At 43.2% G+C, this 14675-nt stretch overlaps 1 protein-coding gene across 1 annotated transcript in view; it reads right to left on the reverse strand.

Moving 5' to 3' along the window:
* LOC309343774 (vitellogenin-2-like) overlaps positions 1-14675 on the reverse strand; it is a 33370-nt gene that overhangs the window by 12422 nt on the left and 6273 nt on the right. Inside the window, exons 8-16 of the mRNA XM_081865686.1 lie at positions 14076-14201; positions 12970-13188; positions 11764-11981; positions 10309-10406; positions 8722-8843; positions 7073-7174; positions 5315-5434; positions 5051-5222; positions 4343-4436 (exon numbers count right to left, since the gene is read on the reverse strand). Coding sequence (XP_081721812.1) covers positions 4343-4436; positions 5051-5222; positions 5315-5434; positions 7073-7174; positions 8722-8843; positions 10309-10406; positions 11764-11981; positions 12970-13188; positions 14076-14201 — 1271 coding nt within the window. The remainder of the gene's footprint in view (positions 1-4342; positions 4437-5050; positions 5223-5314; positions 5435-7072; positions 7175-8721; positions 8844-10308; positions 10407-11763; positions 11982-12969; positions 13189-14075; positions 14202-14675) is intronic.

The raw sequence follows: 14675 nt of genomic DNA on the forward strand, positions 1-14675 counted from the left end.
TTTCTGGCTGTTGTAATGTCAAAACTAGATCATCTGCAAATGCTCTTAACTTATAATGTTTAGTTCCGACCTGTATACCTTTAACCAGCTGGTCTCTTCTAATCATATTTAGGAAAACCTCCAGTACCGATATAAACAATAGAGGAGAGATTGGGCATCCCTGTCGTGTCCCTTTCTCTATTGGAATTTCGTCCATAACCATACCATTTACAATTAGTTTGGCCTTTTGCTCAGAGTAAATTGCACTTATACCATTTTGAAAGTTCTTGCCTACCCCCATCCCTTGGAGATTCCTCTTCATAAAGCTCCAACAAATATTGTCAAAGGCTTTCTCTGCATCCACAAAAATCAAAACAGCTTTTCTATTTATGTCAGTTTCCAGAAGTTCTAGAATATCTATAATATTCCTCACATTATCTGACAATTGCCTGCCTGGTAGAAAGCCTGTTTGGTCCCTGTGAATCTCCTCTAACAACACTTTTTTGAATCTTTTTGCTAAAATGTCTGCAAAAATTTTATAATCCACATTCAAAAGTGATATAGGGCGATAATTCTTAACTTGATGTTTCTCAGTTTCTGTCTTCGGTATAAGTGAAATGAATGCTTCCTTCCACGATTCGGGAGCCTTTTTCCCTTCCAAAATTTGATTGCAGACTTCTTTCAATGGTTGTATTAACCAATCCTTCAGTACTTTATAATATCTCGCGGTTAGTCCGTCTGGTCCTGGTGATTTTCCCAGCTGCATATCCTGAATGGCGCTCTCTATTTCTTGATCTGTAATTTTCTCATTCAAACTCCTTCTATTATTTTCAGAGATTTTTGGTAGGCCGTATTTTTGGATAAATTCTTCTATCTCCTGTTCGTTTTTTGGCCCTTGTTTGTATAATTTCTTGAAGAAACTTTGAAAACAATTGCTTATCTCATTTGGTTTATTAATAAACTTCCCATCTACTTCAAGTGATGTCACTGTATTCAATTTTTGCCTCTTTTTCAATTGCCAAGACAGTAGCTTCCCACATTTATCTGCGGACTCAAAAGTCTTTTGTCTCATTTGTTTGATTTTCCATTCTATTTCCTGATTCATCAATTCCATATATTGTGTTTGATAAAATTTTATTTCTCTTAATATCTCATGAGATTTAGGCTTAGATCTCAATTTCTTTTCCCCTTCTTTTATTAGGTTCCAAATTTTCTCTTTCTTCTCATTCTGTTTTTTCCTCTTTATTGAATTCTGTTGTATTAGGAAGCCACGCATCACGGCTTTACTTGCATCCCAAATAACTCTTTTTTCGGTGTCTGATCTCATGTTAATCTCGAAGTAGTCTTTAAGTGTTTTTTGGGCCTTTTTACAAATTTCCTCATCTCCAAAGAGGGTGTCATTCATTCTCCATCTAAAGGTTCCAGCTGTTGTCAGTTTCATTTCCATCTTGACAGCATTGTGGTCAGAACAGGTCTTTGGGCAGATTTCTATTTTTTTAACCTTCGATGCCAGATTACTAGAAGTCCATATTTGATCAATTCTAGTCCATGTCATTTTTGCTTCAGAGAAAAAGGTCCCCTCCCTTTCCAGAGGGTTCCTAGTTCTCCAAATGTCAATCAGGTCCATAGTGTCAGTCAGTTCAAAGAAAGTCTTTGGTAGTCTTCCATCATTAGATATTGTTTGTCTTTGGGCCTTGTCCATGTTTGTGGAGACGACTCCATTCATATCACCCATCATTATAATTTTAAAATCCAAAAAGTCCATTAAAGTCTCGTGCAACTTCTTGAAAAATTCAGCCTTCCCCTCGTTTGGTGCATAAACTCCAACAATCAACATCTTTTCTCCATAAATTTGAATTTCCACTGCCAGGTATCTTCCTTGGTCATCCTTAAAAATCAGTTTTGGTTCAAATTTTTCCTTAACATAAATCACAACTCCTCTTTTCTTAACTCTATCTGATGAAATAAATTCTTGTCCTAATCTCTTGTTTGTTAAAAGTTTTTTATGTATCCTGGCAATGTGGGTTTCTTGTAGGCAGATTACATCTAGATGTTCTTTCTTTAATAGATGAAATACTTGGCCCCTTTTTCGAGGGTGGTTCAAACCATTACAATTCCAGCTGTAGAGTTGCAGAGACATTTTTGTTATTGGGTAGCTCTTCCACCGACTGCACCAAGTTGTTGTTCCTCCTCGGTCGGTGCTCGGTTCAGTCCAAATGATAGATTTGAAATGTCCGGTACTTCCCCCTCACTAACAGTTCCTTTCTGAAGATCCTCTTGATTTCTTTCCAAAAAGAGTTCTTTATCCTGGTTTGATTTTATTTTAATTTTCTTCCCTTTAAAGTTAAAGGACAGCCCTTGTGGAAATTCCCACCTGAATGGGATATTATTCTGTTTAAGTAGATCAACTAATTCTTTAAATTGAGATCTAACCTCCAAAAAGTATTTAGGAATATCCTTGAAAATCTGGATCTGAGAATTTTTAATGACCAAGGCCTTCTGGAAATGTAGGTTCAGTATTTTGTCTCTTTGTTCCTTTGATCCCAGGGTAATTAAACAATCTCTTGGCTTCTTCCCTTGCTTTCTGCCAATCCGAAAGGCTGAGGTTATCACAAATTCATCTTCTTCTCCATCTAGCTCATCATTCCAAAAATCTTGAAATTTATCTGTGAGGAATTCCCCAAGCTTGTCCTCTTCCTCTTCTGGAACCAGTCTTAGTTTCAGGTTCTTGCTTTTCCTTTCCAGTTCTAGTAGGGCTAATGCTGTATCATGTTCATGTACTTTTTTTGCAATAGGCGCAAACTTTCCTTTGGTTTCTTCGGCAGTAGACCTAGCACTCTCAGCTATTCTCCTTGTTTCCGTAGACTCTTGAACCAAACGGTTTATAGAATCTGTGTTAGATGAAATTGTTGTTGTGTTCAGGTCTAATCTTGTTGTCAACTCCGTCAGTTTCTTAGAGTTCTCTGTAGACTGTTTAGTAAGTTCTGCAGATTGCTTGGTGAGTACTTCTAGTGACTGATTTATTTTGAGCAGAGCCTGTGTCATTGACTCCATTGATGCTGCTGTTATTTTTTCTTGTGCAGCTGCTGCTCCTGATAAAGAGCCTCTTTTTTGAGCTTGTTTTTGAGCCTGCTTTGTTTTACTTCTTGTTGAAATCTCTTCTGGCGGGTTGCTCATAACTCAAGGTCATTCACACAGGAAAGTTGCAAGTGGAAAGTCCCGCTGGATACACCGTAATGCAACTAAAGCCCTCTAGAGGGGGAAATTGTAACCATCCAAAGTCACCCACAACAAAGAAACAGAAAGTCCAGAGGCAAAAGTCCCACTAAAAGTCTTTAATTTGTAGCACTTTACTGTTAAAATTGTAATCCACCAAAGTCCCGTTAATATGTTTCAAATAAGTCTTATTTTATAACCACTGTCCTTTGACAGCTCACTTGACAGTTCCTTTTTCAGGCGATCGCTGCTCCGGCAGTCTGACCAGAAGTGTCGGCAGCAGAGGTTTTTTATTCCTTATCCCTTTCTATTGCAGGTTAAATTAATTCTGTTTCCTCCCCCCCTTCCCCTGCACTACAGGGGGGAGATCCTTTCGATGTCTGGTCTAATAAAAGTTAAAAAGAAAGTCCATTTAAACACAGCTCGGTCTTTTCATTGCTCCGTTAATCATGCAGATCCGGGAGGCTGACTTCCTTAATTTTTACCTTCCCGTTTTCAGCCAAATCTTCTGGATTTTTAAGTCCCGTTTTAATTTTGCGTTCTTACTCACGGGTATTGTTGTTGCCAATCGTTAGTTTCAGAAAGAAATCGGCGCTCTCCGTTAATGGCGACGCGGCTTCACTCCGTAAGCTGGGTAGCGATCCTCAGCACCGCGCTCACCCCGATGCCGCTCCGGAGCCTTTAAAAAGGCTCTTTCACGATGCCGGGGGGGCGCAAAGGTGCCCACCGAATCTCCTTGCTCACAGGCTTCAGCGCCTGTGATTTTAGGGGTCCCCCGCTTGCCGTAGCGGGTAAGACCCGAACTTACGGAGCAGTCCTGCCTCGGAGCTCGAGGCTAGGACCGCCATCAAACGCTGGCGCCGACCGGAAGTCGGCAATGCCCATCGCAATATTCTTCTTTGATATAGGTATAGTGCTGTCCGCTACACCTGCAATCTGACATTCCCAGGTGCCAGGTGGCCCCACTTGAAAAACTTGCAATAGTGTGACTCATGTCTCCCATCTTTGGAACAGAAGACAGAAGGCCAATGCTAGTCAGTTGGGCACCACCAAACCCCAGTTTGGACTATGCAAACAATTCCTTCCTAATTTCGCCATTCATCAGAAAATTAAGCAATCCTAATTTCATATCAGCAATCATGCCTACCTTGAGTTAATGTCAGCACTAAGAAGCAGGCTGGCTTTAAGCAACTGTTCTGGTCCAGAGTCATTAGTCAAAGAAGGAAATATCTTCCCATCGACTGTAGGAAGTAAAAAAAGAGTGATTAAATGTCAAAAGCATGAAGCGAAAAAGGAACTCAAGACATGGATTTACTGTTATCAGATAGCATATTTTCATTTTCACAAATGTATAAGCAATTCACTAAGTTCTAGGGATGGGTGAATCTGTCAATATTGGTTTCTCTGAAGTTTCTAATTTTCCAGCAGCTCACTATGTTTTCTGCATCAGTTTGCATGAGTATGAATGTGTGTGTGTGTGTGTGTGTGTGTGTGTGTAATCACAAAAAGTTGTTGGCATTTTAGTGCATATTTTCCCAGGATGTGCATTTCTGCAAGCAATTTCCCATATACATATTTTGCTAACATAGCATTTTGCATGTTATTTTCATGAATATGTGCATTTTTAGGCACACTTTCCTCTAATATGCACATCTGTGTACACATTTTCTGGATGGGGAACTACACTGCAAAATCAGGAGAAGTGCAATTTTTTGAAGGATAGCTGTTTTTCGCTTCACATACTGTTTCTGGGAGTGAAAATTAGATAGGTTTGTGCAAGCTGAACTGAATCTCTCCACCATCCCCAGTGATCACTAACAAAGCTAAGGTGGTATGGGGCTGTACCAGAGCTCACCTTTTGCTGAAACATCTGCCACGCTGGCGCCATATAAGCCAAGTTCCAGTGGGAGGCCTACACAGGTAGGTACAACATGTCGAAGTTCTCCTGCCAGTATGGGCTGGGTCCATCTGCCTGTTATGCCATTTTGGAACAGGGCGGTCAGCATCTCTGCTGGCTGGGTCACAAGCTAAGCAAAATTAAAGATGCAACTGTGTTTAATCAGCAATTAGAGATGGAGAGTATTTCCACACCCTTCCAGACTGACAAAAGTTGACGTACCTTCACAGCCTTTTCAATGAATTCTTTGTCAACCAGAACAAAGGCAATATCATGACTAAATAATTTCAGAGAGCTGAACAACTGAGGCTTTTCTGAAGAGAGTTCCTTCCATCCCTTTAGCTGGCAAGAGAGAAATGATTGGGTTTTTTTGAGGTTGCTTATAGTCATGTTGGGTTTCACATAGTGTCAATTTACCTTTAATTATTGCAGAAATTATATAGTTGCTAATTGAAACATACTCATTTGGTTTTCTTTGGACAAGGGGTGGACAACTGCAAGCCTAGGGGCCCCTGGGCATCTCTATATCTGATCTTTGGGACTCTCTCCAGGTCATTACCCTTCTTTGAGCCATACCCCTCACTGCCCCTGCTCCATGCTCTCCTTTATTTATTTTGCCTGGCAGGAATTTATCATTGACCTATAATGCCTTCTGCGTGCCTGGATGCAACAATGTATTTATAGACACCTCCAACTTTGGGGTGACTGAACCAAACCACTCTGTGAAGCAGCTGTCCCCCTCCATTAAACAGCTTGCCTAGCCACCTGCCACCCATGCTGCTCGCTCATCTCCCTATCTGCTATCACACCAAAATTGGCGTAGTCTCCAATAGATGGTCGCACGAATCACAGTGTGACGACACCCTTGCATTTTATTTATATAGGAGGAGATCTACAGATTGTGTGTGCATGCACATGGTTGTCACTGATTGATTGATTGATTGACTGACTCGCATTGTTAAGACGTACTGTAAACCCACCATGGGAAAGTCTGAAAATGTGTTGTTTGCAGCTCCTCTAAAATGGGAGACTTGAATTGTACTCTTCACAGGGGGTATAGTTAAATGGTGGGATTCACTCCCAGAAGTGGCTTTACAAGAGGATTAGACGAATTCACAGAGGAAAAAGTTATCCATGGTTACTAGTCACGATGACTATGCTCTGTCTTCACTGGCTGAGGCAGTATGCCTCTATATATACCATTTGCTGGCGGAAATGCTGTGAGGAGCATGCTTTTGTACTCAGGTCCTGCTCACAAGTTTGCCATAGGCATTTGGTTGGCCACTGTGATAACAGAATGCAGGACTTGGTGGAACTTTGGGCTGAGCCAGCAGTGCTCTTTTTATGTTCCTATGCTAGCTAAACACCTATTATTTGCTACAAATGTTCTCTGAAACTTCTTGAAACAAACAACTGAAAAAGATGATAAATGGGACATTTTGGCAACAAATGGTGAGAACATGGGGTAGTGGAGATCAAGCCAAGATACACATGGTATGCAGTGTTTGGCTCTGGGAATAAGCTTTTGACTTCTCTTAGGAGGGTTCTGGCTAGATGGGGGATTGTTGTCCTTTCAGCTACTTATCAGGTGTGGTCGGAGGAAGAGTGGTTTGCGGCAACATCCAGAAACATGTATATTCATGCATGCAAAATGCAGCGGCTACTAGCCACAATGGCTATGTTCTATGGCCACTGTCAAAGGCAGTACGGCTCTGGATACCAGTTGCCAGGGAATTGCAAGTAGACAGGGTGCTGTGGTGCTCAGGTCCAGTTTATGGGTTTCCCACTGGCATCTGGATGACAAGTGTGACAATAGGATGCTGGAATGGATGGACCATTGGCCTGATCCATTGGCGCAGTAGTAACCCCCTTCAGCAGGAATGAAGTTAGGCTAAAAAAGCAAACGAAGTGGCAGGCCACATTTCCAATTAAAAATCTACTGTGATTCAAACTAACAACAACAAAAAGGCACACACATACCAGTTTCCCAAGTGCCCTAATTTTTTTGTACGTTGAAGATTCAGCAAATGGAATATCTTGTGTTTTGAAGATATCAGCGAGGCCTTCCAGGTCGAAACGAACCTATGTAAAACAAATAAGCTTTATATGCGCAAAAATATGAAGTGCAGAATCTCTGAAGAAAAGAAAATGAGGAAAGGTTGTTTAGTTAATCTTTGTAAAGAAAAAGCCTGGAGGAAACTAAACAGAGCAGAGAAGATATTCGAGGAATTCCATTGATAGTACGATTTCATCTCAGGTAACTTCAATACCTTCCCTACAATGAAGCATCGAAACACAAACTGAAATGATTATTTGGAATAAGAGGAAGTCCAGATAGGAAGAAACCAGTGGTGTTGGAACCTTCAAATGAGGGATGGAGGAAAAATTCGATTCAGTTCATATTTAAAGCTGAATCTATCAAATTTGCACTTTTCAAAACAAATGAGAACCGAAACACAGCTATCTTTGGAAATTCATTCAGATCTGAATTTTGCAGTGCAGTTTTCCCACCTAAGAAGGGACACGGGTGGTGCTGTGTGTAAAACCTCAGTGCCTAGGCCTTGCCGATCGTCGGCGTGGTGAGCTCCCGTCGTTTGGTCCCAGCTCCTGCCCACCTAGCAGTTCGAAAGCACCCTTAAGTGCAAGTAGATAAATAGGTACCGCTTTATAGCGGGAAGGTAAACGGCATTTCCATGTGCTGCGCTGGCTCGCCAGCTGCAGCTTAGTCACACTGGCAACGTGACCCAAAAGTGTTTCCGGACAGCGCTGGCCCCCAGCCTCTTAAGTGAGATGGGCGCACAACCCTAGAGTCGGACACGACTGGCCCGTATGGGCAGGGGTACCTTTACCTTTACCTTTCCAACCTAACAATGCTTACAGAAATGCATATGTTAGTGGAAAGTATGGATAAAAATTGATATATCAGTGAACATTAACAAAAAAATGCATTGTATTTGGAGAAATTGTTCCAAAAATGTGTACACTGCATACAAAAAGCTGTTTGTTAGGAGAAATTCACACTAAAATGCTGGTGAATTTCCATAAGGTTTTTAAAAAAACAATAATCTGCAAATTGCTGCTAAATGTGGAAAACTGAATATAAGATTTAAAAAATTCAGATACTGAGAGAACTGGAACTGATAAATCTTTCCCTCCCTACTTCACACACAGTATTTTTCTCGGCAGTGTTCCTTTGTTTATGATAAACTACCATTCTTGCCCCTGGCAAGCAACATGGCAGGTTGCTAGGAACAGGAGGAATATTAGCATGCAATGGAAACAAAGCATATTTGGCCCTGAGCATTATAGCTTAGATCGCTCCTGATGTAGCTGGACTACCATCACATCTGTACCATACATTTAAAGTACTCTTACACCACTTTGGCAGTCATGGCTCCCTCCCCCTATCCTGGGAACTGTAGTTTGTTAAGGGTGCTGAGTGTGGTTGGAAAATCCCTTGGAGAGCTCCAATTCCCAGCACCATTGACAAAACTGAGCCCTTAATTTTAAGCTTCATGCCTTCAAATAATAATAATAATGTTGGATCTAATGAAAAAGCTAACATTTTCCTCTAAAATCGTAGCTTTAGAAGAAGGAATTATATAACATTTTCATTGATATGTACTTACCTCTGCAATATCCATTGCTGAAGTGGCGTAGTAGCCTCTCATCTTTGCAAGGACTGATGGAAACAGAGTCTTTGGACTATTCATTAGGTAGACTCTTCCAATTGCACCAGCTCTGTAATTTCCTATGATAGGAATTTACAAAATAAATAAAAACTGTTTGCTGCTCATTGTAGGATTTGTTCCACACAGACAATTAGATGTGATTCGATATACTCGCAAATTACACAGCAAGTGGAATCATAGCGAGACAGCCTATTGGTCCATTTAGCTTAGTAGTGTCAACACTGATTGGCAGCAGCTCTCCAGGGTTGCAGGCAGGGGTCTCTCCCAGTACGTATGGTGCTCTCAGCAGTGCCTCATCCAAAGAGTGCAGTTCCCAGGCAGGGATATAGGGAGCCAAGTGATCCCTTAGACTTCCTGATCCCAAGTTGTTTAGGGCTTTAGATGTGAAGACGTTTTGCCCTGCCCCATCCCAAGCATACTCGTCCCTTTTGAGGATAGCTGCAGAATTTTGTGGGGGCTTAGCTCCCTTCTTGAAAATGGCCCCCATAGCCCCACATAGATGGTGCCCCTGGTACGGGGAGATATATTGCATGACAAGGCCCTGGGCCCTCCCCCACCTCTTGGAAAATAAAACACACGGCAGTACTGGCTTAGGCATTGGAACTGAACTGACTATATCTGACTCCTGCCCACCATGCAGATAGTCTCATAAGGGTTAACCACCAGTAGGGGGAGCCCTGTTAATGTACATCAAGTGCGAGCTCCCCCAGGGTCACCGATGAGATCGTGGCATGGCCCTAGCCCATACCTGGGCTTTGGACAGGATCCACATTCCTGGATCCCTTTAACGGAATACCCTTCAAGAGGAGGGGCAGCTGAAGGCCACTACTTCCCCTCCCATAAACCAGGTTTTACCAGTGCCTAACCACCAAACCTTACAAAGTTGTGACGATTGCTACGAGGCAGGCGAAAACCACATGGCTGGTGACAATTTGCCAAGTGGGAAAATTCCTGCCTGGCCCCCTAAACAGGTGACCAACCGTGGTCCATAGCAAAGCCAAAAGCAAACGCATGAAACTAGGGCGGGAGGGAGGGCAATCCAACACAGGAGGAGGCAAGAAGGAAGAGCCCCCTGGCCACGCAGTAGTTTAAATAGCGTAAGCCATGCCCCCCGGTTGACCAGATAGGTCGGCTAGGGACCATGACGCAGCCGGGTCCCCCAGTGATGTGGGAGGAAGGGGAGCGGCTTTACAGAAGGGTTTTGTAGGTAAAGATAAGGAATTTGTGCTGGATTTGACGATGGGGAGGAAACCTGTTTGAGGAACGAGTGCTGGTGTGAAGTCAAAAGATCCCTCACCACTTCACCATCTAAAGTCCACGACATTGACATGGGAACTTGGAACATGAGTCTCCCTTCATCATAAGTTCCTCTTTTAATATATTGCCAAACCACAGCATGGGATGATGCAGCCACAATCTTTTGAAATATAAAGATGGAGCTTCGTACAGCAGCAACATCTTGCAGGACAAGTAATCCAGTTTAAAAAGAAAAAAAGAAATCATGCAGCCGAACCAGTTACTTACGGTAGAAGCCATCGATGTGGATGACGCTGCTGTAGCGAATGCTCAAGTTCTCTAGTCTGGGAGAGAGCAGCATGATGGCAACTCTGCAAGCTGCAGACCTAAGGGACAGCAGGGGAACAATATCATAATCCTATTTAAGCAGTGCTTTTTTTCTTAAAAAATGTTTAGGGGTACTCTCATTTTCCTACTCATATTGAAATACTGCCCTTCAATGAGGCCAAACTTAGATTCACAAAATGTCTAGGGGTATGTGTACCCCTCTGAAAAAATCACTGTGTTTAAGGCACTGCAATAGACTTAGCTCCTCGTGGGATGCGGGTGGTGCTGTGGGTTAAACCACAGAGCCTAGGACTTGTTGATCAGAAGGTCAGCAGTTCGAATCCCCGCGACGGGGTAAGCTCCCGTTGCTCGGTCTCTGCTCCTGCCAACCTAGCAGTTCGAAAGCACGCCAATGTGCAAGCAGATAAATAGGTACTGCTCTGGTGGGAAGGTAAATAGCGTTTCCGTGCGCTGCTCTGATTTGCCAGAAGCGACTTAGTCATGCTGGCCACATGACCTTGGAAGCTGTACACTGGCACCCTGGGCCAATAAAGCGAGATGAGCGCCGTAACCCCAGAGTCGGTCACGACTGGACCTAATAGTCAGGGGTCCCTTTACCTTTACCTTTAATAGACTTAGCAACTTTCAGGAAGATGTTTACTTATTATGAAGAGGGGAATCAAAACCCTCCACGTTGTTTTTTGATTGTTTTTAAAGACCCAAGTGGAGTTTAAAGGTTCTCCTAGTCACATGGGGCCTGCTCAGGGGTCGACCTTGGCCACATGACGCCCTCCCCCCAGACCTTGTGGCGCTGGCCTAAGCCAGGCTTTGGGAAGGACGTGTGAGGTTCTGACAGGGTCCTAGAGCACTCTCACTTCTTTCCCAAAGGCCTGTAAGTGCTTGCCCATCTTTGGGAAGGAGGAAGGAGGGCTCTAGGGCCCTGTCTGAGCCCTCATGCCTCCTTCCCAAAGCTGGGCAACTGCTCACCAGACTTTGAGAAGGTGCCTTTCTTGGCTATGCGTCCGGTGCGACTCCCTGGCCTGCTTTTTGATGAGTGGATGCTGTGCAGGTGGGAAATCAGTTCAGGATCCAACCACATAGGGTGGGCTGACTGTGTCGGTTAAGGATGTAGAACCTTATTTCTGTTGAAGGCCACTTTCCCTTGGAGTGTAACATTTGGGGGGCTGCATGCTGGTGGTGGGACCAGAGTAAAAAAAAAAGTGAATGACCACCAATCGTCTCTCTCCGACCCTATTTCTCTCTCTCTTTCTGAAAGACCCTTCCCTTCCAAACAGCCAGAGGTGTGAACCAATTGCTTGCACAGGGCTTTTGCAACCAGGCCAATGGAGCTCCAGTAACCCTTGATGCTGTGCTGGTTTACTAGGCTCCCTTGTTTGTAGTTCTCCTTCTACTTACAGGTCATAGAGCTGTGGAATCTTGCCCATGGCCAACACCTTCATGTGCGAATAGGCAAAGCTGGCAACCTGCAGGTTTCTCTCCCTTTGCACGACATTGGCCAAAGCTGTCACTAGAGGGACAGCAGGTTTGGTTTCAAAGAAAACAACACAGGAAACCATCCGGACTTTAGAAGGAAGAGAGTTGTTTGCAAAGATCTGAAAGAGAATTTCCCGCACCTGGAGAGAAAAAGGACAATGCCACAACTTAAACGGGAAGTTATGTACCAGTAAAGGAAGCGGCCTTATGACTAGAAATGGGTGAATTTGTCAATTTCACGTTTTCCCAATCTCCACAATTTCCACATATTGTGAAAATCCACCAGCATTTTAGTGCAAATTTCTCCTAATATGCATGTTTGTGTGGCATTTTGCCTAATATACAAATTTTGCAGAGCAATTTTCCCTAAATGAATGCATTTTTGCATGTGATTTCCATGAATTTATGCATTTTTATGCACACTTTATCCCCAGAATAATCATTTTTGTACACATGATTTGGCTGGAGAACTGCTTTGCAAACTTTGGAGAATATACACACATATATACAGTGGGAGTTTTTACTGGTGGGATGCAGGGGGACGCATACCCCTAAACATTTTGTGAATTTTTGTACTTTTGTCCATTTACTGTATTTATTTTTCCTGATTTGAACTATAAAATAGTGCTTTTCTTGAGTCAAAATGAGAGTACCCCTAAACATTTTTTTTTTTTTTAGAAAAAAGCACTGCATATATATAATAGTCAATTATAGGACCCTCCTACATCTGAGCTGCGGTGTTTTGTATAAATTGGTACTGTTGTACCAGCCCATGATTTGACACTTCGGATGCAATTCAGAGATTAAAAGTTCGCCTGTGACACAAACAGTTAAATGCCTTTTTGCAATGGCTTGCCGCCATGTTACCCTTCTGTGAGAGAGGGTAGGAAAGGGTCTCTCAGAAGGCCACATAACCATCCCAGTGAATGCCTCTCATGTGCCCTTGGGAGGATCCTTTGCTAAGCAAATACACTTTTAGCAAAATAATTTGTACCGCACGGCATCCATTTGCTGATAACCCAGGTTCAGTGCCCTACATTAATGTGCATGCTTCCTGGCCCCTATTTTAGATTACACCTGACATTTGCTCTGTGTCCCATTTATTTGGTTAAGAATGACTTTGCTTACTTCTGGGGCTTGCTTCCTTGCTATTTTCCTCAAGGCTAGTACTGCCTCAGTCTGGACATTCTCTGGCAAAGCATCAGCCGTAGATGAAAACCCTGGCAAGAACATCTTGATGTAATTGATGCTGGCTGGTTCTCCTGCGTTGCCCATGGCCTTCAAGGCCAGCACCATGTCTTCCTCGTGTCCTTCGCTGACTGCACCAGCTGCAAGATCATGGAGAGGCTGGAAACAGAACAAGGGTCTCGTGTTAATTGTTCAGTTGCTGATCTTTCCTAGGAAGCTCAGGATGTTTGCCTATGTGGAATGCACAGCAACTCTAGAACAGCAAAACAACTAGCAGTTCATCCACATAAAACTCACAACTTGAATCACATTTTTTCTCAGAATGCACATGAACATTTGGAGATGAGAGCTGCTTTGGAATATTTAGGATGTGTGAAAGCCAGGACATGGGACATTACAAAAGGACAATATGAGTGGACTCTCTGTGCCCTTACCACAGCAAAATGACTGATACTGATGAATTGAAATGCGGGTGGCACTGTGGTCTAAACCACTGAGCCTCTTGGGCTTGCTGATCAGAAGGTCAGCGGTTCGAATCCCCACAACGGGGTGAGCTCCCGTTGCTCGGTCCCTGCTCCTGCCAACCTAGCAGTTCGAAAGCAAGTCAAAGTGCAAGTAGATAAATAGGTACCACTGTGGCGGGAAGGTAAACGGCATTTCCGTGCACTCTGGTTTCCGTCACGGTGTACCGTTGCGCCAGAAGCGGTTTAGTCATGCTGGCCACATGACATGGAAAGCTCCCTCGGTCTGAAAGCGAGATGAACGCCGCAACCCCATAGTTGCCTTTGACTGGACTTAACCGTCCAGGGGTCCTTTACCTTTACGCAGACTTGCCATGGACAAATTCAATGATATTTGGAATCCATTCTTACAAATACTGTAAATCTGGTGAAGTACAATAACAACTTTGTAAAGTAAAAAAGAAAAAAAAAGATGTGTGAAAGCCAGGGAATAACTGAGTCTCAATCAAATTCCCACAACGCAAGGCGCCAATCTGCAGGCAGGTTTTTGCACACTTTAAGGAAATGTGAACACTGATTTGTTACCTGAAGAATTTCAGCAGGGCAGTAAAGCAAGTCAGTGCAGTGCCTGTTTACCATGGCACCGTATCCTAAGTCAACGACGATGCGAAGCGCTGAGGATTTCTGAACTCCAGGAGAGGTAATCAGATCCTGCAGAAGCCAAAACAAAGACAATGTAATGTGGATATTTGCTAGAGCCATTGGTTTGTTTGAAATATATCTGACCCACTTTTCCCAGAGCTCAAGGAGGCTTACAAAAATTATTACATTAATAACTCTGGTACAGAGAATTACAGCTTGAAACCAAAAATAATGACACACTGTAAAGATTTTTCAGCCCTTCCTACAATTTTCTCAGACCCCCAAATCACCTGAAGCACCACCTCCTTCCCTACAGATGCCCTGCTCTAAGTAGTTCTACAGCCCTCAGAAGCTTAGATAGTGCTGACCTGGGAGAGGACATTTTCTGTGGCAGCTCCTAAGTTTTGAAATTCTCTCTCCATAGAGGTGCAACCAGCAAATGTTTTCGGCAAATGCTGAAGACACACCTCCTTTCCCCTAGCCGTTGACACCTGAGGTGTGTGTTTTCAGAACAACCTTATTTCTTCCGATTGCTTTTTTTTT

The sequence above is a fragment of the Podarcis erhardii genome (assembly GCF_964252035.2).
Source record: "Podarcis erhardii genome assembly, chromosome: 6".
In the NCBI taxonomy this organism is placed as follows: Eukaryota; Metazoa; Chordata; class Lepidosauria; order Squamata; family Lacertidae; genus Podarcis; species Podarcis erhardii.